The sequence below is a fragment of the Puma concolor genome, chromosome A2, assembly GCF_028749965.1.
Source record: "Puma concolor isolate L17-30 chromosome A2, mPumCon1.1.hap2, whole genome shotgun sequence".
Lineage (NCBI taxonomy): Eukaryota > Metazoa > Chordata > Mammalia > Carnivora > Felidae > Puma > Puma concolor.
In genome coordinates, this window is record NC_141668.1 from 91252786 (window position 1) to 91275408 (window position 22623).

General features: G+C 47.5%; 1 protein-coding gene and 1 non-coding gene across 12 annotated transcripts in view; both read right to left on the reverse strand.

Moving 5' to 3' along the window:
- Positions 1 to 1404: 1404 nt before the first annotated feature.
- On the reverse strand, positions 1405 to 1510 carry LOC147583311 (U6 spliceosomal RNA). The gene has a single exon (XR_015248656.1). It is a non-coding gene; the product is annotated as a U6 spliceosomal RNA (small nuclear RNA).
- An 11221-nt stretch (positions 1511 to 12731) lies between these two features.
- Positions 12732 to 22623, reverse strand: part of ATXN7L1 (ataxin 7 like 1) — a 246879-nt gene continuing 236987 nt past the window's right edge. For 9 of the 11 annotated variants that reach the window (XM_086696922.1, XM_086696923.1, XM_086696920.1 and 6 more), the window contains 3 exons: positions 20269 to 21208; positions 16986 to 17060; positions 12732 to 15410 (listed from right to left, as the gene is read on the reverse strand). In XM_086696922.1, coding sequence (XP_086553048.1) covers positions 15369 to 15410; positions 16986 to 17060; positions 20269 to 21208 — 1057 coding nt within the window. In that variant the 3' untranslated portion in view covers positions 12732 to 15368. The remainder of the gene's footprint in view (positions 15411 to 16985; positions 17061 to 20268; positions 21209 to 22623) is intronic. The other 2 variants (XM_086696924.1, XM_086696921.1) reach the window with 1 other exon arrangement.

Sequence of the window (22623 nt, forward strand, 5' to 3'; positions counted from 1 at the left end):
ATGGCTGGGGACTAAAACAGAGAGGGTCTCCTGTGGGAGGGGATAAGGGTTATGGAAAGCAGAAGACAGAGGGGGCTGGTCATGGTATCTTTTGACTGACTGGCCAAAGGCCCCGTTGCGGGGAGGGGCCTCCATTAACGTTCCTTAATGGAGGGAGAGAAGATTGTGTGGTGGTCCACTGGAGACCGTGATTTCTGTTTATTGCTCTAAGCTCCAGACATTTGGTCTTCTCCTTAGGAACTTCATTTACTTTCCACAGGTTACTCAGTCCCTGAATAACTAGCTCTGCTCTTTGAACCTCAGATGATACCAGCACCTTGACATTGAAATGCAGCGATCTGATTCCCAGTTGCCTATGGCGTCAGGCTGGGAGCTCATGGGACCGTGCTGACGTCTTCCGGTCTCACTGATTGTTTTCTGTGCCAACAAGCCTGACTACCTTTATGGGCACCATGCTCCCTCTCACAACACACCTCTGGCAGCCAAGGCCTGGGATCTACAATTCCCGCGGAAGTCATGCTAAAGAGAAGTGTCCAGATGCCACCTAGTGGAGTCAGCTATTCTCTGCTGATGCCATCTCTTAGGCCGTTTTGGGCTTAATTAATCACCATCATCAATATTTCATTCCTTGCTAGGTAATGAAATGCTGAGAAAGATTCCGGGGATGGATGTACCCCAATTTGTTTATCCATTCACCCGCGGAAAGACATTTGGGTTATTATCAGGTTGGAGCTATTGCAAATAGAACTGCTGTGAACACTGGGATATAGATCTCTGGGTGGACATGTGATTTCATTTCTCTTAGGTAAATAGCGAGGGCCGTGGAATTGTCTGTATCATACGGTAAGCGCAATTTTTGGAGAAACTGCCAAACTCTTTTCCAAAGTGGCTGTACCATTTTACATTCCTGAATTGGTAGCTGTTAAAGGCCTCCCAGGTGATCCTGGTGGACAGCCAGGACTGAGACCCTGCCTTAGGGCAGCCTGTGAGGCTGGAGCTGAAAGTCTGAGAAACATTGTTCAGGAGGCCCTAGAGTCTTGGAGCTCCCAGCTCGTGTTTGGTACGGTTCCACAACACTCAACCCAGGACACACACTGGAATCTCCTGGAGAGCCTTTTACAAACACAGTGTTGGTCCTTTTACCCACAGGAAGTCTGATATAATTGCTCTGGGGATGGGGCGGGGTGGAGGGAGGTCAAGGGCAGCACAACTTTTTAACAGCTTCCTGGGTGGTTCTAGAGCTCAGAGTGACCAACTTTCCTTGTTTGCCCAGGACTGCTAGGGATCCAGTTCTGGGAAGCTTTCTCCTTCTTCTCCTTTCCCCCCTCCTTCTCCCCCTCCCCCTCTTTTTCCCCCTCCTCCTCCCCCTCCTCTCCCTCCCCTTCCTCCTCCTCCCCCTCCCCCTCCAATATGGGAAGCTTCATGAATTTGTATGTCATCATTGCGCAGGGGCCATCCTAACCTTTCTGTATCCTTCCAATTTAAGTAGATGTGCTGCCGAAGGGAGCACAATTCTAGGAAACTTTCAATGCTAAAACTAGGAAAGTCCCAGGTCAGCTTAACACTTGGTCACCCTATTTGTGGACCGCTAGCATAAGGAGCCCTGCTTTGGCGTCAGACTCCCCAGTCCTCCTGTCCACCCGGGATTCATAGCTCAGGGTAGTGTGCATGTTTGGGAAGCATGTATAAAAGGGAAGTGGAGGGGACAGGAGTGGCCAGAAGAGACTGTGGGGTGGTACCCTCTCTGTTTTCTGTTTCAGACAGGGATAAGTCAGAGATGCCTCAGCTGGGAGTTTTGCTTGCTGTTAAAAAGAGGGGGAAATATATAAAGCGTAATTGTTCTGAGAAAATATAGGTGAGGCAGTGTACTGTAATGGCCTCTACAGCCAGACCACCTCTCTTTAAAATCCATTGTTACCACTGACCATTAATAACTACGTGATCTTGGGCAAAACACCTAAATTCTCTGCCTCAGCTTCTTTCATGGATATAATGGGGATAATTAATCTATCTTACAGGGGAAGTCTTGAGGACCAAATGAGTCACTTATGTAAAGCTATTTTAAAAAGTGGTGCCTGGGGGCACCTGGGTGGCTCAGTCAGTTGAGCGTCCGACTTCGACTCAGGTCATGATCTCGTGGTCTGTGGGTTCGAGCTCCGCGTCAGGCTCTGTGCTGACAGCTCAGAGCCTGGAGCCTGCTTCCGATCCTGTGTCTCCCTCTCTCTCTGCCTCTCCCCCATTCTCACTTTGTCTCACTCTGTCTCTCAAAAATAAATAAATGTAAAAAAAAATTTTTTTTTTTTAAATAAAATAAAAAGTGGTGCCTGGGGACACCTGGGTGGCTCAGTCGGTTGAGCGACTTCGGCTCAGGTCATCATCCCAGGGTCATGAGATTGAGCCTGGGTTCAGGCTCTCGGCTGACTGTGGAGCCTGCTTGGGATTCTCTCTCTCTCTCTCTCTCTCTCTCTCTCTCTCTCTCTCTCTCTCCCCCTCTCCCCTGATCATGCTTTCTTTCTCTCTCTAAAAAAAATTTATTGACTTTTATTCAGTACTGACAGACAGAGTGTGAGCAGGGGAGGGGCAGAGAGATTAGGGGACACAGAATCCAAAGCAGGCTCCAGGCTCTGAGCTGTCAGCACAGAGTCTGACGCGGGGCTTGAACTCACAAACCGTGAGATCATGACCTGAGCCGAAGTCGGTCTCTTAAACCGACTGAGCCACCCAGGTGCCCCTCTTTCTCTCTAAAATTAAAAAAAATAAAATAAAAACGTGGTGCCTGTACTAAACATGGTATGTACTAAGTGCTACATAAGTATTTACTATTATTATCTTAACAGCCTTTTTAAAACGAGAAAGGGAAATTATGGGGCGCCTGGGTGGCTTAGTCGGTTGAGTGTATGACTTCGGCTCAGGTCATGATCTTATGGTTTGTGGGTTCGAGCTGCACATTGTGCTCTCTGCTGTTAGTGAGGAGCCTCCTTCAGATCCTCTCTCTCTCTCTCACTCTCTCAGCCCCTCCCTCTCTCATGCTCTCTCTCTCTCTCAAAAATAAATATTTAAAAATTAAGCAAAAAAAGAAGAAGGGGGAAATCTTGACCAAGCACAGTAGTCCCATAACGTATGTCCCCCGGCTGTCCTCCTAGTTTCCTATTGGAGGATTTTTTGGGGTAACATTTCAGATTTTGTATTGCAGCTTTAAGAAACTATAGCCTCTTGGTTCTGTGTGGCAAGGTAGGAGGAGCTAAAAGTGTATTTGCTATACACTTAAAGTTCTTGTGCAAATCCTAAGACAGATGTAAGTTTTGGAACCTGATGAGTTTATTTTCACCAGGTTGTTTCACTGGTGAGATGATGCATCTTAAGAGGGTTTTTTTTTTTTTTTTTAAGTTTATTTCGAGTGAGAGAGAGAGAGAGTATGAGCAGGTGAGGGGAAGAGAGAGAGGGAGAGAGAGAGACTCCAAAAGCAGGCTCCTCACTGTCAGCACAGAGACTGATGCAGGCTTTGAACTCACTAAGCATGAGATCATGACCTGAGCCGAAATCAAAATGTGGGTGCTTAACTGAGCCACCCAGCTGCCCTTCGAATTTTTTTTTTTTTTAAAAAAACAGAACACAGTCTAAAAGTGACACCGTATTAGTCTTTGTGTTAGGGAGGGCTAGCCCGGGAGCCCGTTTTAACTGTGCACCTGTCATTTAGCAGGGACACGGGGTGCTGTGGAGCTCAGGTCTCAGAAGTTACAGGTCAGTCTTTGTCAAATGGTGACATTCAGTCATCTGAGACAGTGCTCCATCTACTCAGAGGCCATATCCAGCCCTTCCTCACTCTTCATTGACCTAAAAAAGCTAAAATGCTAAGGAATGTTTGAAAACATTTTTCCAGCACATATTTAAATCGATTTTACAAAACATGCAAGTGTAGAAACTCTCAAAGGCTGCCTGCTCACTGGCTGTGTGATCTTCGCCAAATTTCTTGACCTCCATAAAGTTTGGTTTCCTCATCTGTAAAATGGGGGGAATAATCTCACCTATCTGATAGGATTATCACAAAGATGAAATGAGAAAAGATGGGAAACAGATAATCATGTTATAGTTTACGCCTATTACTACCACCATCACCACCAGGGTCATTGCTACCACCACCAGGGGGATCCCTGTTCTTTTATATTAAAAAATTTTTTTTAAGTTAATTAATTTATTTTTTTGAGGCAGAGAGAGGGAGAGAGAGAATCCCAAGCAGGCCCCATGCTGCCGGCACAGAGCCTGATGTGGGGCTCAAACCCATGAAACCGTGAGATTGTGACCTGAGCCGAAACCAAGGGTCAGATGCTTAACCAACTGAGCCACCCGGGCACCCTGGGCATCCCTGTTCTTTCAGCCATTTTCTTTTTGCTAGAGTGACAGAGGTATGGCCTGGAGCTGGGAGTCTGCTCGGGTGCAGGCTGAAAGTCTTTACTCTCCTGGCAGCTGGTAGCTAGTGGGGTCGAACAAAGGGTGTGGTCTCTCATGGCTGCGACAGGCTCAGGTGGCCTACAGTCCTGTCTTCCCTGGCTGAAACTGCGAAAGCATTTCCCCAAATAATCCTACCGCACTGATGTCAGGCTTCAAGTACATCTGTGGATCTATGGGCTTTTGTAGGTTGTCCTGCAACCTAATCACCCTTGATATTACATTTAAATGGAACAATTTTTTAGGTTCCGAATGAAGCATTTGGAGCACAGCCCATAGACTGGGGCTAGCTTTTACAACAAAGATAGAGAATTGCTTTGTATGTTATTTTTGAAATTGAGATACCCATTTTACCCCATGCAGTTTTTTTTAAATTCATTTTTTTATTAAAATTAAAAAAATGTTTTCATTTATTTTCGGGAGGGGGAGGGGCAGAGAGAGGGAGACACAGAACCTGAAGCAGGCTCCACGATCTGAGCTGTCAGCACAGAGCCCGACTTGGGGCTTGAACTCGTGAACTGTGGGATCATGACCTGAGCAGATGTTGGATACTTAACCGACTGAGCCGCCCAGGCGCCCTTTGACTGCTTAATTTTTTAATACAACATCTATTGTATGCCTGTCATTATTTTAGGAACCATGTGGCATTGAACAAGACAGCTCCTTGGGACTGTAAGGGGATCCCTTAAGGTAAACTTGAAGTCCAAGCAAACATGAAACCTACATGGTTTGAAAGAAGAAGCCCTGGAGTGCCGGTGCACCCCACATGCATTACCAACACAAAATCTCCATGGGGAAGTCCCCTATGAGGGAGGATTGCCTTTAAAACCACCCCAAGCATTCCATTTTTAACCACCTCCAGAAAGTGGAGTCGTAATTAATTATATATGCTCACTTTTAGTTTCTCGCTGGTCCTATTTCCAGACTTTTTAAGCTTCCAAGCCCATAGCCAAACACCGCACTCTGGTCAACACAAATGTGAGATTGCCTAATGGCTCCCATATATTTCATCATTGCTTAGGTCTCTGATATTATACTTACCTAAATTTTAAAAATAGCAAAGCAGGGGCATCTGGGTGGCTCGGTCGGTCAAGCGTCCCACTCTTGATTTTGGCTCAGGTCATGATCGCACGGTTCATGGGTTCGAGTCCTGACAGCTCAGAGCCTGCTTGGGATTCTCTCTCTTGCCCTCCTTCTCTGCCCCGTCCCCACTTGTGCCAGCTCTCTCAAAATAAATGAACTTTATAAAACAACAACAACAACAACAAAACCACAAAGCACAGCAATGCAGGCAAAATGTAACAAATTAAAATTCTACAGTTAAGGATGAGAAGAGAGGATCTCATGCTTTGTCCTAGCCCCGATTCCACCCCGAGCTAACTTTCTCTGCTGAGCCTGGTAACCCTGATTCCCGAATCTCAGTATCCCATTCCATTTTCCTAGAAAATAACCTTTCAGTTTCCAGTTGGGGGGCAGAGAAAGAGCAGTCACTTGGTGGCATTTGGAAGGTGAGGGGGGCTCCAGGAGCCCAGCAATCTCCTGTGAGATCTTCAAACCCTTTTTGCCATTTTCACCCCATAGCTGCACCCTCTCCTCTATGGCTCCTACTGGCCTGGGGGATTTGGGGAGAAAATGGGCTTCTCATTAGTATTCTCCTTAAATCACTTTGTAACTTTCTTCTTTCTGCTGACACAATTATCCCTCCAAGTCTGCCATTTACTTTTGTGTCTGTGTGTAAACTTTTAAACTTCAAAGTGCCCAGTGAAATGAACAAATCTTAAGCATACAACCTGATAAATATTTCGCCAATGATTATATTCATTTAACAAGTTCCCAGGTCAAGATATAGAACATTTCCTGCACCGGAAATCTCCCTTGTGCCCCCCAAAGGTAACAGCTATTCTATAAATCCGTCTGTTGGTATTCATGGCTTTAATTCACCAAGGTTACTTTGAATGCCAATTCATTAATTAAAATGTTGAACAGTGCTGGGCTCAGCGTAGACCTGGCGGGAACATCCTCTAAGTGCTTGAAGGTGAGTGCCTCTGGAGGCATCCTCTCTGTACTCAATGTGCATCTAGCCCATGTCAAATTTTTCTCAATTTATTGAGTTGGACAGACTTGCAAAAATTGTAAACCCAAAAACATGCATCTGATTTTTTTCCAAAAGAAAAGCTCCAGAATCATGGTTTCCTTTCCATTTACTTCCCTTCACTGTATGGGCTCTGCCTTTACCCCATTCCAATAATGTACCAGAATTGCTATCCTCTCCCTGTCAGCCCCCAACTCGGGGTCTGGATTATTCAGGCAAGTGGGGAGATGTGTATGTGGGGGGGGGGGGGGGGGGAGGGGGAGTGATAAGACCAGCTAGGAAATCAGATAAGGAAGTGAAGGGAGTTGAGAGAAGCTGAAAATCCTAATACAGGCTGCACAAGCTCCTATTTTTCTAGCAGCTTCCACAGTGCCTGCTCAGGTCTCAGAGGAAGCAAATGCTTTTGTGATGATGTTTGTTTGGATTAGACATTTACTGAAATATTTGAAGGTGAAAGTAAATTCCAGAAAAGTTCCAAAAATTTCTTAAATTGAGAGAATTTTTCCTATATTAATGACCTTAGATTAGATCTGTGTTTTGAAATGTCACAATAAATGCAACACTGCCGAGTTGTTGGCAAGCTTCCCAAGTGATTCCGTACTGACTCAGACTTTTGTGGGACTGATTTAGTTTTTGAGGCATTCAGCTTCTTTGTGCTTTCTCCATTTACTTTTCTAGGTGAATGGCTTATGAGGATGTAATGAATAGAAAACACACTTATTAAAATACATTTCTGGGAACTTTGCTCAGAAACATGAATGTGTAATGAATATATAAAGCCTGCTGCTGGGGACTAATCCCAACCTGATCAGAAAACAAGAAATAATCCATCGGGCAAGTAGTTATTGCCTAATGGGAAAAATCAAAAAGGAGGAAAATATTTTAGTGAAATAAATTCCAGAGACCTGAATAAGCCAATGAAGAGACACACAGAATTTTAAAACACCATTCTGGAAAAGTCTGTACGTGGGGTTTATTTCTATAGGAAGCAGTGAGATACCATGGAAAGAATAGTAGGCGGAAAGAACAGGCTTACCCATCAACCAGCTGTGTGGTTTTTGTACCTCCTTTGACCTCTCTGTGTCTCAATTCCTCACCTGTAGAAGAGGGTCTTTAAGATCACTTCCGGCTTCCATATTGATTCTCCAGGCCTGTGACTAGTATTGAAACAGTCTTCTCAAAAGTCTGGGTTTGGAAAACACAGAATGTATAGGCTCATTTCAAAATGGAGTTGTTAAAGGGGCACTTGGCTGGCTCAATCAGTGGAGCGTGCGGCTCTTGATCTTGGGGTTGTGAGTTCGAGAGCCCCATGTTGGGTGTGGAGATGGCTTAAAAATAAAATCTTAAAGAAAAAAAAAGGAATTAAAAGTCACCCAGGCCAATGTATTGATGGGTGGCCAGTCATGGGCAGAGCTCAGAACAAATGGAGATATGATGTCCTTAGTGAAGCCACACACTGAGGTTTTATAACTGTGGATAATCGAATTGTACAAACATTGATTTGCAAGGTGCTTACTATGTGCCAAGTTTCAAATCTGCTTCCCTGGCTTTCTTCTCTGCATAACAGTGAAAACATTCACTTGGGCCTGAGGCAGAATCCTAAGAAATTTGCCTTAGTTTGCTTTGGAGCTCCAATGGCCCTGCCCTGCCCTTAGTGTGCTCAAACCACTCTCCAAGACTGTCTTCTCCAGGCCAGGACTCTGCTTTGATAATGAATCTCAAATGTGCTCTCAACACTGGGGCATTCTGCTTTCACTAGTCATTACTTAATTCTTTCTTCACACGTGTCCCAAGCTCTCAGACACACTCACCTTGCCCCATTGTCACTGAGAAAATGGAAGCCATTAGATGTTTCCTGTCTTCCCAACAGCCAATCTACAAGGTGACTTCTTCCCCACTGCCCTGGAGGGAGTGCCCCTCTACCTAACGTTCTGTTAATTAAACAATTAGACTGAGGTGGCTCTAAGGCCCTGGTGGTCTAGGTAGTAAGCAACCCAAAATATGGGCCTGTAAATGCCACTAAGGACAACCAATCACAAAACTTCCTTCCCTTCCACCTTTTCCCTGTTAAGTCTCTTCTTGAGCTCCTGTTGGTGGAGTGCTCCCAGCTCCTTTCTGTCTGGTGCTGCCTCATTCAAATCCATTTTTGCTCATATAAACTCTTCAAGTTAAAAAAAAATTTTTTTTCTTAATGTTGATTCATTTTTTTTTTTTTTGAGAGAGAGAGACAGAGACAGAGAGACACAGAAAGAGGGAGACACAGAATCTGAAGCAGGCTCCAGGCTCTGAGCTGTCAGCACAGAGCCTGCTGCAGGGCTCGAACCCATAGACTGTGAGTCCATGACCTGAGCCGAAGTTGGATGCTTAACAGACTGAGCCACCCAGGTGCCCCTAAACCCTTAAAGCTTTTATTTATTTTTTTAATTATTATTATTATTTTTAAACGTTTATTTATTTTTGGGACAGAGAGAGACAGAGCATGAACGGGGGAGGGGCAGAGAGAGAGGGAGACACAGAATCTGAAACAGGCTCCAGGCTCTGAGCCATCAGCCCAGAGCCTGACGCGGGGCTCGAACTCACGGACCGTGAGATCGTGACCTGGCTGAAGTCGGACGCTTAACCGACTGCGCCACCCAGGCGCCCCAACCCCTAAAGCTTTTAAATAGGTCTCAGTTTCTCTTTTAACACTACAAACACATGTGTTGGGTTCACTTCCCTCTTGCCTTCTCAAAGCTTCCCCCCCTTAAAAAAAAATGTTTATTTTTGAGAGAGCGAGAGAGTGGGGGAGGGGCAGAGAGAGAGAAAGAGCATCTGAAGTGGGCTTTGCACTGACAGGAGAGAGCCCGATGTGGGGCTTCTACTCACAAACCGGAGATCATGACCTAAGCCGCTCAACTGACTGAGCTTCCCAGGCATCCCCCACCCCCACTTATTTTTTTAAAGTTTATTTATTTTGAGAGAGAGAGTGTGAACACAAGTGGGGGAAAGGGGGAGGAAGGGGGAGAGGGGGAAGAAGAGAGAGAGAGAGAGAGAGAGAATCCCAAGCATGCTCCCCGATGTCAGCACAGGGCCCAATGCTAGGCTCGATCTCATGACCCTGAGATCATGATCTGAGTCAAAGAGTCAAATGATTAACCGTCTGAGCCACCCAGGTGCTCCTGCTCTCTTTTTTAATCACCCCCTGTTTCTTCAGCTTTTCCCCTCCCCTACTGTCCCAGTCTTACCAGCATATGAATCATAATCTTGTCTTTTCTCCTTTAAAAATCAAAACGAACAAAAAGAAACACAATCCAAACACTCTGTTGAGCCTTCTAAATCTCCTTAAGATCTGCGTACATATCTGAATTTCCTTCAAACCACTCCAGGCTGGCTGTGGCCCCTACCCCCCCATCACACTTGCTTTGCTAAGGTCACTGTACTGGGTTGAATGGTAACCCCCCCAAAAGATATTTGAGTCCTAACCCCTGAAACTGTGAATGTGAACCTATTTGGAAAAAGATGTAATTAAGATCTGGAGATGAGATCATCCAGGACTTAGGGTGGGCCCCAAGTCCAATGACAAATGCCCTTACAAGAGAAAGGCAGGGGGAGATTTGGGACATGGGAGAGACCTAGGAGATAAGGCCGTGTGAAAATGGAGGTGGAGAGGAGAGTGATGTGTTTATAAGCCAAGGAATGCCACAGACTACTAGCAGTCAACAGAATCTGGAAGAAGCCTGGAAAGATTCCCCTCTAGAGCTTTCAAAGGAAGGGCACCTTTGCTTGATTTGGGACTTCCGGTCTCCAGAACTCTGAGAATAAATTTATGCTGCCTTAAACCACCACATGGTGGTAATTTGTAATGGCGGCCCTAGGAAACTAATGACCAACGAACTCCATGTTGCAGAATTCCAAACACCATACCATCTCCATCTTCCATTTTGCAGCAGTATTTGACTCAGCTGACTGTTCCTTCTTGGAGCATCTTATGGTCCTGGCTTCCAGAGAACCACTTCTTGTTGGGTTCTCTCTTCTCTTTGTGAATGCTTTATCTCAGGGTTCTTTGCTAGTTTTCTGCTTCCACTTAACCTCTAAATGTGTACTCTCCCTGCTCTATATTCTCTCAAGTAAATCCCACTCACACCTGTGGCTCTAAATATCCTCCACATACTGAAGGTTCTCGAACTGGTGCCTCCAGTGTGGAGCTGCTGAGAGTTTCAGTCATGTGTATCCCATGCCTCCTTGACACAGCAGCCTCAGTGTTCCGGTGACACCATTTATGAGCCAACACACATGCACAAAACAGGACTTCTGAGCTTCACCAAACACTCCTCCTGCCTGCCCTCTAGAAAACTCCTCTGGTTTCCACATCTGAAGAAATGGCAGCCCTCTCCACCCAACACGATTGCTCCCACCAACCTGGGAGTCATTTTTCCCTACTCTCAGATCCAGTTCCTAAGCAAATCTTGTCAATTTAATATGCAAGCTATATCTCGATTCCATTCACTTCTCTTTATCTCTACTGTCACCATCCTGAGACCACACGACATATCTACCTGGTCTCTTGAAATAGCTTCTGAGTGATTCTCCATACAGCAGCCAGTACTCTTAGCAGATTCTGCTGTGTCTCTACTTAAAGTCCTTCAAAGGATTCCCATTGAACTGAGCATGAAATCCAGACTGTGTGTGACCTTGCCCTGCCTTCTGTCCATCTTTCTCCCTCTGCTCCATCCACAGTGGATCTTCCTTAGGCTCCTTAAGATTCCTCAAGAACTTGCAAGTTTTTCCTAACCTTGGACCATCTCTGCCTGGGATTCTGTCCCCCACACTCTGTGCCTTCAGCTCACTTCCTCAGGGAGGACTCCCTGATAGCACCCCCCCCCCAATTTTACATTGGCTTCTCCTGTTCTTTTCTCTCACAGAACTCGATCTTTTCCACCACGGCATTTGCCACAATCTGTAATTACACATTTGATCATGTGTTTATTTATTTACTGTCTTCCCCACTGGGTTGCTTCCAGAAAGCAGCTGGGACTGTGTCTGTTTCTCTTCGCTGAACACAGAGCGCCTAGCTCAGGGGCAGCCACGACAAGATGCTCCATAAACATGTGTTGAATGAATTCCCTCTCTTCTAGCAAATGTGTATTTTAGCAGGAACGCTCATCAGGTGGGAGCACTTTCATCCAAAAGAAAAAAGAAATGACAAACATCTAAATTTTATGAAAACCCGAAGACTTTGTTTTACAAACATATAAATTATTTTATTTACAAAGCCATGTTACAAAAAAAAAAAAGCAAAAAAAAAAAAAAAAAATTACAATCGCTCACTGGAGAATGTCTCCAGGCCTGGTGCTGAAACCATGGCAGTATCAATAGATACGTGTTTGTTCTTTCCTTTTAAAACTGTAAGCCATAGAATTTACTATTTACACCTACTTTAGACATTTATTCTGCTTACAATATCACAGGCATGGAATGAATTCTATCTGGTAGTGCTAATATGTAAAGGTATGGGACAAAGAAGGAAAATACTTAGTGTTACAAAATATGGATCGTAGAAAAGAAACCCACTCCACAAGTGTGGCATTTGTTTAGAATGTTTGGACATGCTTTCTCCAAAATTCTTCTGGAAAAGGTTCTAAAAATCGGTAGTAGGAAAGGACAAATGAGCAGGTGCAAATTCTTGTCTGTGCAACAACAGTTATTGAATATACCCCATGACTGACCAGCTACGTGAAACCCACAGAGTTTTGTTAAAGTGCCATGGGCCGACGGCATAACAAAATATAAGGTGTAAATAGAAAATTTCTTTTTTTCCTTTTTGAAAACAAGAGTTCACTGAGAATCAGCAATAATAGAATATGCTGTAGAAACTATTCTCTACAAAGTTGATCAGCATTATTTACAATTGGTACATTGATACAAAAGAAGGCATACAAGTTATCCAAGTCGCTTTTTTTTTATGGCTGACAGGTCTATGCATTGTGTTATGCTTAACAACCAGAGCTTTCGAGCCTCTATGGCTGGCGACAAGTCACGAGATCTTCAGGTAGATGGGGGGTGGGGTGGAGGTGGTGGTGATGTGTGTGTGTGTGTGTGTGTGTGTGTGTGTGCAGTCAAGGGGCTGGGAAGGGAGGGGTTGGGGGGGATGAGCAGAAGTACCCAAAGGAGATCACCCTAATAATGCTTAATAGGCTGGTCCAGTTGAACTCCATTAAAACAAACCCAAAGAAAACCTTTTATTTGCATTCCACTTTTCAAGCTGTGAGTTTTTAATACATCGTTATAAAGTAAACCTGTGGTTGATTGTGAAGGAAGAAACACCGTGGGTTTTCCCTTTTTTGCTCAGTTTTCCAGCAATGTCCTCACCTTGGTCAGAGCCAGTCTTTCACCAAGTAAGCAGCATCGGTGGGGGGCCTCTTTATTCCAGCTTGCAATTCCAGATGGAGACAGCTCACACATCGAAACCTATTGAATTGCTCCGTTAGTCCCTGTCGAGACATTATTTCTCAGAAGCAGCCACTTAATCTCTCAACCTTTGTTTTCCCTCTTCGAGTGTAAGAGTTTATAACTCAGAGGGTTATTTTGTTGCTGAGATTTTTTTTTTTGTTTTTTGTTACTCCTGCAAGTTTTTACAACTTAAAATAAATTATAAACAAAACAAAAAAAAACCAACAGACTTCTTAAAACCGAACAAGACAAAAGTTGTGCAAAAATAACAAAGATATGTACATACTTTTCAGTTGGAATAAATGTACAATAAAAACATAATTCAAAGAACATTTTAAAAATATAAACATTGCTTAAACTTTCCTACGTTTCATATTGTTTCTGAAACTATTCTGGTCAGTTAGCTCTGTAATATAGTAAAACATAAATTATTACAAAATTAACACTATAAAAATTTACTTTAAGAATATCTTCTAAACTTTTTTCCAAAGGGTCTAACCTGTTTATAATTTCTTAAACATTTATAAGTCTTAAAATCTGCCTTAACTTTTTTTTTTTAAAAAAGAAAGAGTAACCATCTTCCCTTCAATTTGCAGTCTCTTTTTCCCAAGACGTAAATAAACCAGCATATAAGTGCACTTTTAACACTGTAGAAATAAAAATGAAATCGTCTGAACTAATGTCCTGGTACCTAATGTCAACTCCTGATTTTTAAAAAAATCTTCACTTTATATTAAAAATTTTAGGAATCCTATAAGAAACACTGTCAGTGCAATTCCATTGATACAAATCACTCCGTTTGCTTCCCGTCTTCCCAAAATCTAATGTGGTGAAACTTAACAGTAGTCTGATCTTTGGGTTGAGGGGATGGGGCAGAAAAGGGAAACTTGAGGGCCGGGATGAGGGTTTGGGCCCAGCTGTAAAACTGGCATTCATTTCTGATTTAGGGATGAAGCAAAACTTCCTAGGATCTCTTGCTATTAGCTCGTCCGCAAAGTTTCACGATTAATAGCGCAGGATGCCTATGTCATATTGTGAATTCCTGATTATGATTCCCTCTTAGAGCTAATCGTATTGCTACTTCTTTCAAAACTCCAGTGTGAACAGTTTTGTAGCTGCAGGGCTCTGGCTTCTTTCTTCCCTCTCTTCCAAACGGCTCTTCCTCATTAGGCGGTGGCTGGGCTTACTATGCCTTTCTGGGGGTGGGGGTGCTGTGAGTCGGGGCTGGTGATAACCTAGTATAAGCTGATCTATGGGAATGCTGATTGCACGGGACCCTGGGGCCCAGGGCACGGAGGGGCGCGGGCAGTGCTAGTATTTATTCTCACCAGGCGTTGGATACTTAACCCTCCACGGAAGCTTTCCCTCAGACCCTTCCTGCACCCCCACCCTTGCGTTTTCTCCTCTTGCCTGGCCCCGGAGGGCAGCTTAGGAACCTCCATCGCTGTGGGCACTGGGGTCTCGTGCCTTTTCCCTGGGATTCCTCCTTCTCTGGCTCACCCAGCTTTGGGGCCCTTGTGCACGGCACCCGGGAAGGGATTTGGCAGCGTGGATTCCTAACAAGCTCCGATGATCAGTCACCCAGTTTCCTCGGTCTTTTGAGGGATATCTTCCCCTACCCATACGCTCTGCTTCCTGTCACCTTCCAGGCCCATTCCAGCCCCTGTTCCTGACCCAGTATATCCTCTCTGAGCTGCACAGCTGGACAGTGGTATTGGGTAAACGACATAGTTCAGTGGCCACTTTTCTCCAACTTGCCCACAGCGTCGGGCTCCTACGGTGCTGGTGCAGCGCAGGAACCTGCTGGGGGCGCTCAGCCCGGCCCCGCAGCTCTCCGCTCTCGGCAGAGACACAGGCTGTTTCCCAGCAAAGCCCCTCCCCCAGCACGCTGTCCAGAGGGGAGCTCGTGAGAGCCAGCCCCTTCCCGAAGGCCAGTGGGGACCCCGTGAGCGGCAGGTGGGAGGGGATGGAAGGGACAGGTGGGAGAGGTCGAGGGAAGGAGCACGGCGTGTGCTCAAGTTCAAGAGTTTCAGACAACGCCAACCAGGAACTGACACTTGCAGCGTCTGCTCTCCTGGCTGGAGCAAAAGGATGGTGCGGTAGCAGCATCGGAAGCTATAGAGGGCCGACCCCGAACTTGGAAGAACGCGTACACGTGGCAAATGAAGGAACCGAAACAAAACACTGGTACTGTTTTCTGTGAATCTTAAATTCACGTTCTTTTGCCTTTTGCTTTCTCTTCGGAACTAAAAACCGGTCAATTAAAAAAGGAAGAAGAAAGGCCAGAGCCACCCGCCGGCACAGGAAACAGACTCTCCCCGGCTGCGCACACCCCTCCCTCCTCCTCCCGCCTCAGCCCCGGGTGGCCAGGCATTGGTTTGGAAGTGGCTTCACAGTCTTGTTACGGAAGAGTCCTGATCCTGCCCGTTCTGTTGGTGGTCTTCTAGGAAAGAAAAGAAAAGCTTGTGTAGAAACCACACACTGGGGATTACCCACAAGAACTCAAGAACGGAGCCTCCGCTTTCTCCGTCTGGCGTGACCCTTAAGGCAACCGTCCCACCTCTTGCCTTGGGCAAAGAAACGAGGCAAATGAGCAAAGGAGGGGCATGTGAGGTGGCCACAAAGATCCTAGCTTGGGGGAAAACACAGGGGCAAACCCCGTGGACATGCATGTGGTGGGGTGGGGGTGTGGTTCCCTTCCCAGAGAGAGAACTGCAATAATTGACCAGTCTTTTTTTTTTTTTTTTTTTGGCCTCTGTTCATTTACCTTTTCCTATCTAACCTGTGCACCACACGGAGAATTATCTAAGGAAGAAGTGTAGTGTTGGATTAACATAGAGGCTTTGGGTTCAAGTTACTTAGCCTCTTCCCCCGGGTATCTCCAATCTGTAACATGAGGCTCATCACTGGTCCTTCACAGGGTTGCTAACAGGTCTATATATATGTAAAGGGCTCAGCGCGGCACCTGCAGAAAAAGCCACCACAAACGGTGGCTATTTGATTATTATTACATTTGTTAAGGGTGACCGTGTGGCCTCTGGGTGGACCCAGCAACCCGTGCAGGAGGCTTGTCAAGATCAGAGGCAGGTTGCCAGGGCCCAGACCCCTGCCCCCACCTACCCCCCACAGAGGATAGGCTTCAGGTGCTCAGGCACAAAGTGACCCAAAATGATGGAGACGCGCTCCTTGATCTAGGGATACAAAAACGGTTTTCCTATAATCTTCACCCACACACCACCCTGACATCTGTGGGGAGACCTCAAAGGCCGAAATGCAGACAAACACATTGCAATTTGTTCTCTACAAAACCTGTAGCCCGTTGAAGACAACATAACACCACCATACGTTTATTTTTTACAGTCACATGTAACCTACAAACCCCCATCCCCTACCCACCCTGGCTTCCCCCAGGGGCACGCACAGTCCCTCGTAGCAAATCATTTGTACACTGACTACTCTCACACCTCGAATTTGTAAAAACTGCTGCATCTACCCTGGATGTTCCCACCAGGAAACCACATCTTGAACAGTAGCTACAGTTCACCAGAGGCCTTGAGAGAGAACTGACTGATGGGTGTCCCTAGCGAGGCCCTGCAGTCAAAACCATTAATTTTCTCAACAACGTTAGGAGGTAGGCATCACCTTTGCTATTTAACAGATGGAAACACTGAGACCCAGAGAAGTTACTCTGCCTAATATCACACAGCTGCTAATAAAAATCGGGGCTCATACTAGTGTGCTATGTGTTAGGCATTTTCTAGAGGCTTTAGGTGAATAGATTAATCTTCACAAAAGCCACAGGAGGTGGGGGCCATTATGATCCCCTTATGGGTGAGGAAACTAAAGCACAGAGAAGTTAAGTAACTCGACCAAGGGCACACAGCTACTAACCAGAAGGCCTAGCTTTGGAAGCCAGGAAGCTTTGTTCTTAGCTGGAGCAGAGATTCGAGCTAGGGTCTGCCCCACTGCCCATGCCTCTGCGTTGGTGACCCTGTGCACGTCCCCCTCAGTACCTTACCTGTCGGCTGTGTCCTGGGCTGGATATGCTTGAAGGACTGGACTGTGACAAAGGTAGGCTGCTATTTTTCCCAACCTGAAAGACACCAGCGAGGCCCACTCAGATCCGCCAGCCTGTGAAAGACTCCCGGGACCCTGCGCCGCCCGGGGTACAAGAGTGCCATCCCTCCCTCCGAGCGGTGCATGGCTAGTGTTTCCATCTCAGATGGCAGAGGAGATGAAAATGCCTTGGGGGGCATCTTGCTGACACCCTTCCCGTCCCAGAGAGAAAGCAGAATGGAGGGGAACTCTTCATTCTGCTTCCCAGATGTAGACCGTGAGTTTCAGGGGGTGAGGATAAAGGCATCTGGCAAGAGGCCCGGCCCCTCCTGGGGGGGCATTTAACCCTGCAGAGGCCCCAGCTTTTCCATCCGTGACCTCGCAGAGCAGTCCCAGACCCATCTGGTTTCCGGCTCAGATTCCCTTGGACTAGCTCAGGATAAAAGCCTGCATCTTTTTCTGGGTCAGTTTTCTTGGCCAGAAGACATAGCCAACACCTTGCTATTCTTCAGAAAACAAGGCAAATGGCTCTGGGGGCAGGTGGGTGTGGCTATGGGGCTCCTTCCCTTTCTCTGTGACCGTCCTGGGCATCTGGGGAGCTGGTTCCTCAGGTGATTACCCTTCTGGCAGGCAGCTCCTCCTGGAGCCTATAGAGACCTATAGAGAGCATCGTCCTCTACGTTAACTCACCTTTGCATAAAGATGTTTGCCTTACACTGGCAGTCTTGTTTTGGTTCAATTTAATATCTCTGTGGCAATTCTGGTCTTATGCTTCCCAGATACAATTTAAGAGAGCCCTATTTGGTTCCCAAAGCCCATACCTTGAATTTCTCAACCTATGTTATGCTTCTCCAGTCTCCTAACGGGATCAACACTGATTGCAAAGGCCTTTCCCCAACACTTGGAAATCACCAGTGGTGACCCTGGACAAAGCCTTTTCTTTCTTTCTTTAAAAAAAAAAAATTTTTTTTTAACATTTATTTATTTTGAGAGACAGAGAGACAAACCATGAGCAGAGGAGGGGCAGAGAGAGAGGGAGACACAGAATTTGAAGCAGGCTCCAGGCTCTGAGCTGTCAGGACAGAGCCCGATGCGGGGCTTCAACTCACAAAACATGGGATCATGACCTGAGCTGAAGTCAGATGCTTAATCGACTGAGCCACCCAGGTGCCCCTGGACAAAGCCTTTTCTTAATGGCCTGGTGACAAGCACCCAGGCAAGTATTGCCTGCATTAGGGAGCCAGTGCTGGCTAGACCAAGGCAGCTGTTCAAGTAATCTGCTTTTTTGATTTCCCTCCTGATAAATACTCTGCTGGAGGCTCGTCTGCTCCTTTCAGGACTAATGCATTGTGTTTACTAAACTTTTTCATTCATTCATTTTTGACTAATTCATTGTGTTTACTAAATATTTCATAGAGTCCTGCTGACCCAAGAACAAACAGGGCAACATTAACACAGAGGCATGGGGGTTAAGAGTCTAGACTCCAGAGTAAAATTGCCTAGGTTTAAATCTCAGCCCTACTATTTCCTTGCTGTGTGACTTTGGGCACATTGTTTAACCTTCCTGTGCCTCGGTTTACTCATTTGTAAAATGGGGGTAATAACAGGTAACAATGAAAGGAATTAATATATCTGAAGTGCTTGGAACAGAGCCCATCCCAGAAGTAAGTGTTAGCGGCTAGAACTTTATATAAAGTGGGTGACACTAGGTGCACCTGGGTGGCTCAGTCGGTTAAGTGCCTGACTTTTGATTTTGGCTCGGGTCGTGATCTCACGGTTCATGAGTTTGAGTCCCACACTGGGTGTTGCGCTGACAGCACGGAGCCTCCTTGGGATTCTCTCTTTCTCTCTCACTGACCCTCCCCGGCTCTCTCTCTCTTTCAAAATAAATATATAAATAAATAAAAACTTTTAAAAATAAAATGGGTGACACTATAGCCTTGTTGCTCAGGGTGTGGCCTGTAAGCCAGAGAGTGGCACCCCAGACCTGTTGACAAAGAGTCTGCAGGTTCATAAGACCCCCAGGGGCTGCCTGTGCAAGTTCAAGTTTAGAAAGTCCTGGTTCTACCCTTCATCCTGAGGCCTGGAGGTGGCCCGGACCAGCAGCTTAGTCTGTGGGTGCCAGCCCCTTTCCTCTGCACCCCTGGAATTGGGGGCGGGGGGGGGGGTCAGATGGTGGCGCATCTGCTGCAGCCACAGGGCTCTAGTGGGAGGACCTACATCTCCCCTTGTCTCCCCTTGGTCTCAGTGTGCAGCCTGTCTGGCCCCCGAGATCCAAACGTGCGGTTTCTCAGGTGTTTACCTGTGATTTGTGAACCCCCCCCAGATGTTCTCTTTGTGAGGTTGTAACAAGTCTCATATAAAGATGACATAAAAATTAAAACATCTGTTTAACTGCCTCTCATCCCTCCATAGTCCTCTTCCCTAGACAGGGCTGGCCTTAGGGTCCGGCCCACTTCATTCTAAATGTGGGCAGCTGTAGCCCCCTGTTCGCCCTGCTGCCCCGGTGGGGCTCAGGCTCAGGATGGGCCCTCCCACCACCTCTGCCCTCTCCTAGCAGAGTCTGGAGGGGGTGGGCATTTGCTAAGTAGCTCCCCCGCCTGGGGGAAAAGATCAGATTTGAGGACGGCCGGTCTTGGGCTCTTCTCAGACCACGCCCCACTTTCCCAGACTTCCTCACAACACACCCTATTTGCAGGTGGCATCGGACCCTTCTGTGCCTATAGGTGTGAGATGCAGTTTTATCATAGGAGGAGGTGGGGCCGAGGTTGCCTGGAAGAGTGGGGACGGTCAGTCACCCCGGGAGGCAGTAGCACCGCCTACCATAGCCCAGGTGGCCCGGGTCATCACTGGACCTGCCTGGGCCTCGGGCTCTCACGGAGGGGATTCCCATAGACCAGATGTAATGAAATTGTGCTCAAAACTCAAGATCCAAAAGCGACAGAAGAGGAGGGGGAGCTCAGACTCTCCCTGTGCCTCAGCGTCCCCATCTGTAGAGTGGTGCTGACAATTGCACCGACTGCGCTGGGTGGTGAGGTTTAAAGTAAGTGACATGCGCGCAGCGCTCGCTCGCGACAGCTTACTTAGCACGCAGCGGCAAAGTACTCAACTACTCGGTTCTCGGAACGGAGGCTGCTCTGTTACCTGAGCTACCTGGCTGAGCAGGGGCGCTGCCCAGCTCCCTCTGCCCCCCCAGAGCCCGTGAAGGCAGCGCCGGGAGGCCCCTGGAAACACGGATCCCTTACCTGCCGAGAGGAGGTGCTGTTAACGGGATCGGGCACCGGTGCGAGAAGGCCGGGTGGGTTCTTTTTGTGAACGCTATTCATACCAGGCATTTTAGTGATTTTACAGGCTTTGCTACTAGAACTCGAGTTCTTACGCTTTTTTCCTTCTGATTTGTCAAAAGAGAGGGGCAGCGAAGACACGGCATTGTGTGAGGCCAGAGAGAGGTCCCCTGCAAGGGAGGGCACAGAGAGGGGACAGGAGTCACTGCTGCCGCCCACCGAGCCCACGTGTCTCACTATGTCCGCGGGGCCACTGGGCAGCGAGGTCCGTCCTGAGGGCTCCAGTTTGGCACTGAGTGGGCTCACCCCATTGTTGGAGTTGTGCACAGACAGACTGTTATAGGGAGGGGCCGCCTGATAGGAGTTCAAAGCTGAACTGGCATTCAACACACAGTTCTTTTTGTGGGGCCCTGATAATGGAGACGAGAGGGATGTCTGCAAGGATAATGAGGAGGAGGAGGAGGAAGTCGAAGGCTGCGGCTTCCTCTTTTTGTTACTTGGAGACTCGTCGCTACGGGCGGACAGGTCTTTGACTTTTGAGGATTTGCTGGTTTTGGTTTTGGATGGCTTGTGGGATGGGGAAGGGATGGCGGCTGGTATCGGGGACACGGCGGATGGGGCCTTGAAGGTTGAGTCCATGATGCTGAGGGTTGCAGCCACATGGGGGAAAGCTGTGGTGTGTGACATGAGGGCGCTCGGGTCCGGCGACGCCACAAAAGCTGCGTTTGAGAGCATGGCTGATGTCATTATGTAAGAAGAGGTGAGTCTCGAGCTGATGGGGGCTGAAGGAAGATACACAGCACTGGGGTTGCTGAAAGGCTGTAAAACGGATGCTGGAACGGGGGTGGAGGTGTGGGCTGCTGGCGAGGGCATGGGGCTATCTGCCGCAGGAGGGATCTTCCTAAACATGAGAGAAGAGTGAGAGAGAAACCGTGAGAAACAGGCTTGGCACTGCTCCAGAGGCTCGAGTAAGCATGAGCCTCAGGGCTACAGAGGAACCCCAGTAGAACCAGACTATGGAGGATGAAGCCTTGGAGGATGGCGGACTCTGAATTATGGCCCTTCCCTGTGGCTCCCCCCATTGCAACATCCAGCAACCTATATTGAAAGCTTTCAGGTTTTCACATCCTTGTCTCCACGCTTGGCTACTGGATAATGGCTGATTTGGCTTCGTGAATAAAGGCGAATGTTATTTAGAATAGAAATTTCCCCAACAGTGTTCTCGCTCTTTTTTTTTTTTCTGGCAGTGATGAAGGTGGTTTTTAATGAGCAGTAGTCATTTCACAGTTAGGTCCTGGCTTGAAGTAAGAGGTGTGAGGACAGGGCTTTGCCACCGGCACCCCGGGGTCACCCCTGCACACAGCCCCTCCTGTGCCCTGCCTCCCCCCCTGCTCCCAGGCCAGCATTCTCGGGCCTTTGCTGCCTGCAGGCTCCGGTTTACTCCAGAGAGGCGTGTCCACGTGAGCCTGGGGCTGCTGTTGCCGATTTATTTCTATTCACATCACCCAACCTTGGCTCTCTCGCTCTGGGGAGCTACAGTGGGGGTGTGGCTGCCCTCCCACAGGCCTCCGCATCTCTGTGTCAGGGTGAGGTGAGAAGATAGGGACCCGCATGTATCCAGACAAGGGGATCGGGACTTTCCACTTTGTTCTGAAGACAGATGCAGGATGTGGGCACAGGAGAACACAAGGTCGGGGGGAGGAGGGTCTTCCAGGAGGTTGGGGGTCCCTGGGAGCAAACTGCCTGTCTCCTGTACTCTGTGGAACCAAGGGCAGCACCCAGTGGCGGGTCACTCTTGGGGCCTGCCTATAAACTCTGTCTTTTGACTCCCATGTCCAAACCATGGCCTGGGTCAATATTGCTGCTACTCTGGGAACCAGGAGGAGGAGCATAGGGGCTTTGGGGGTCACCGTTCGTTCCTCATTTTATTCTGCAGGAAGGGATACTGACCTCAGGAGCCAGGTGAGTGTTTTCAAACGGGCTCTTTCCTAGTTCTCCCCTTGCTGCCCGCCCCCCACCCCCCGCTTTTGCCTGGAAATCATTTTCAGTGTAGCTGAGCCCCCCACCCCAGCAGTTAGGAACTAGCTCTCTTTCTTTGAAAGTGGTACTTGAAGGTGGGCAGGCTTGGGGCCTGCACCCCCATAGCTTCGAGCAAGATGTGAGACGAGGCCTCTCGAAAGCCCTTCTGTCCTTGGAGGCCACTCTCTTGGCTGCAGCAGCAGGAAGAGGCCCCACTGTGAAGGAAATGCCTCTCCTAGCGCTGCCCTGAAGATTCAGTGTCCTGCCTGCAATTTGGTGGAGCCTATGGTTTCCATC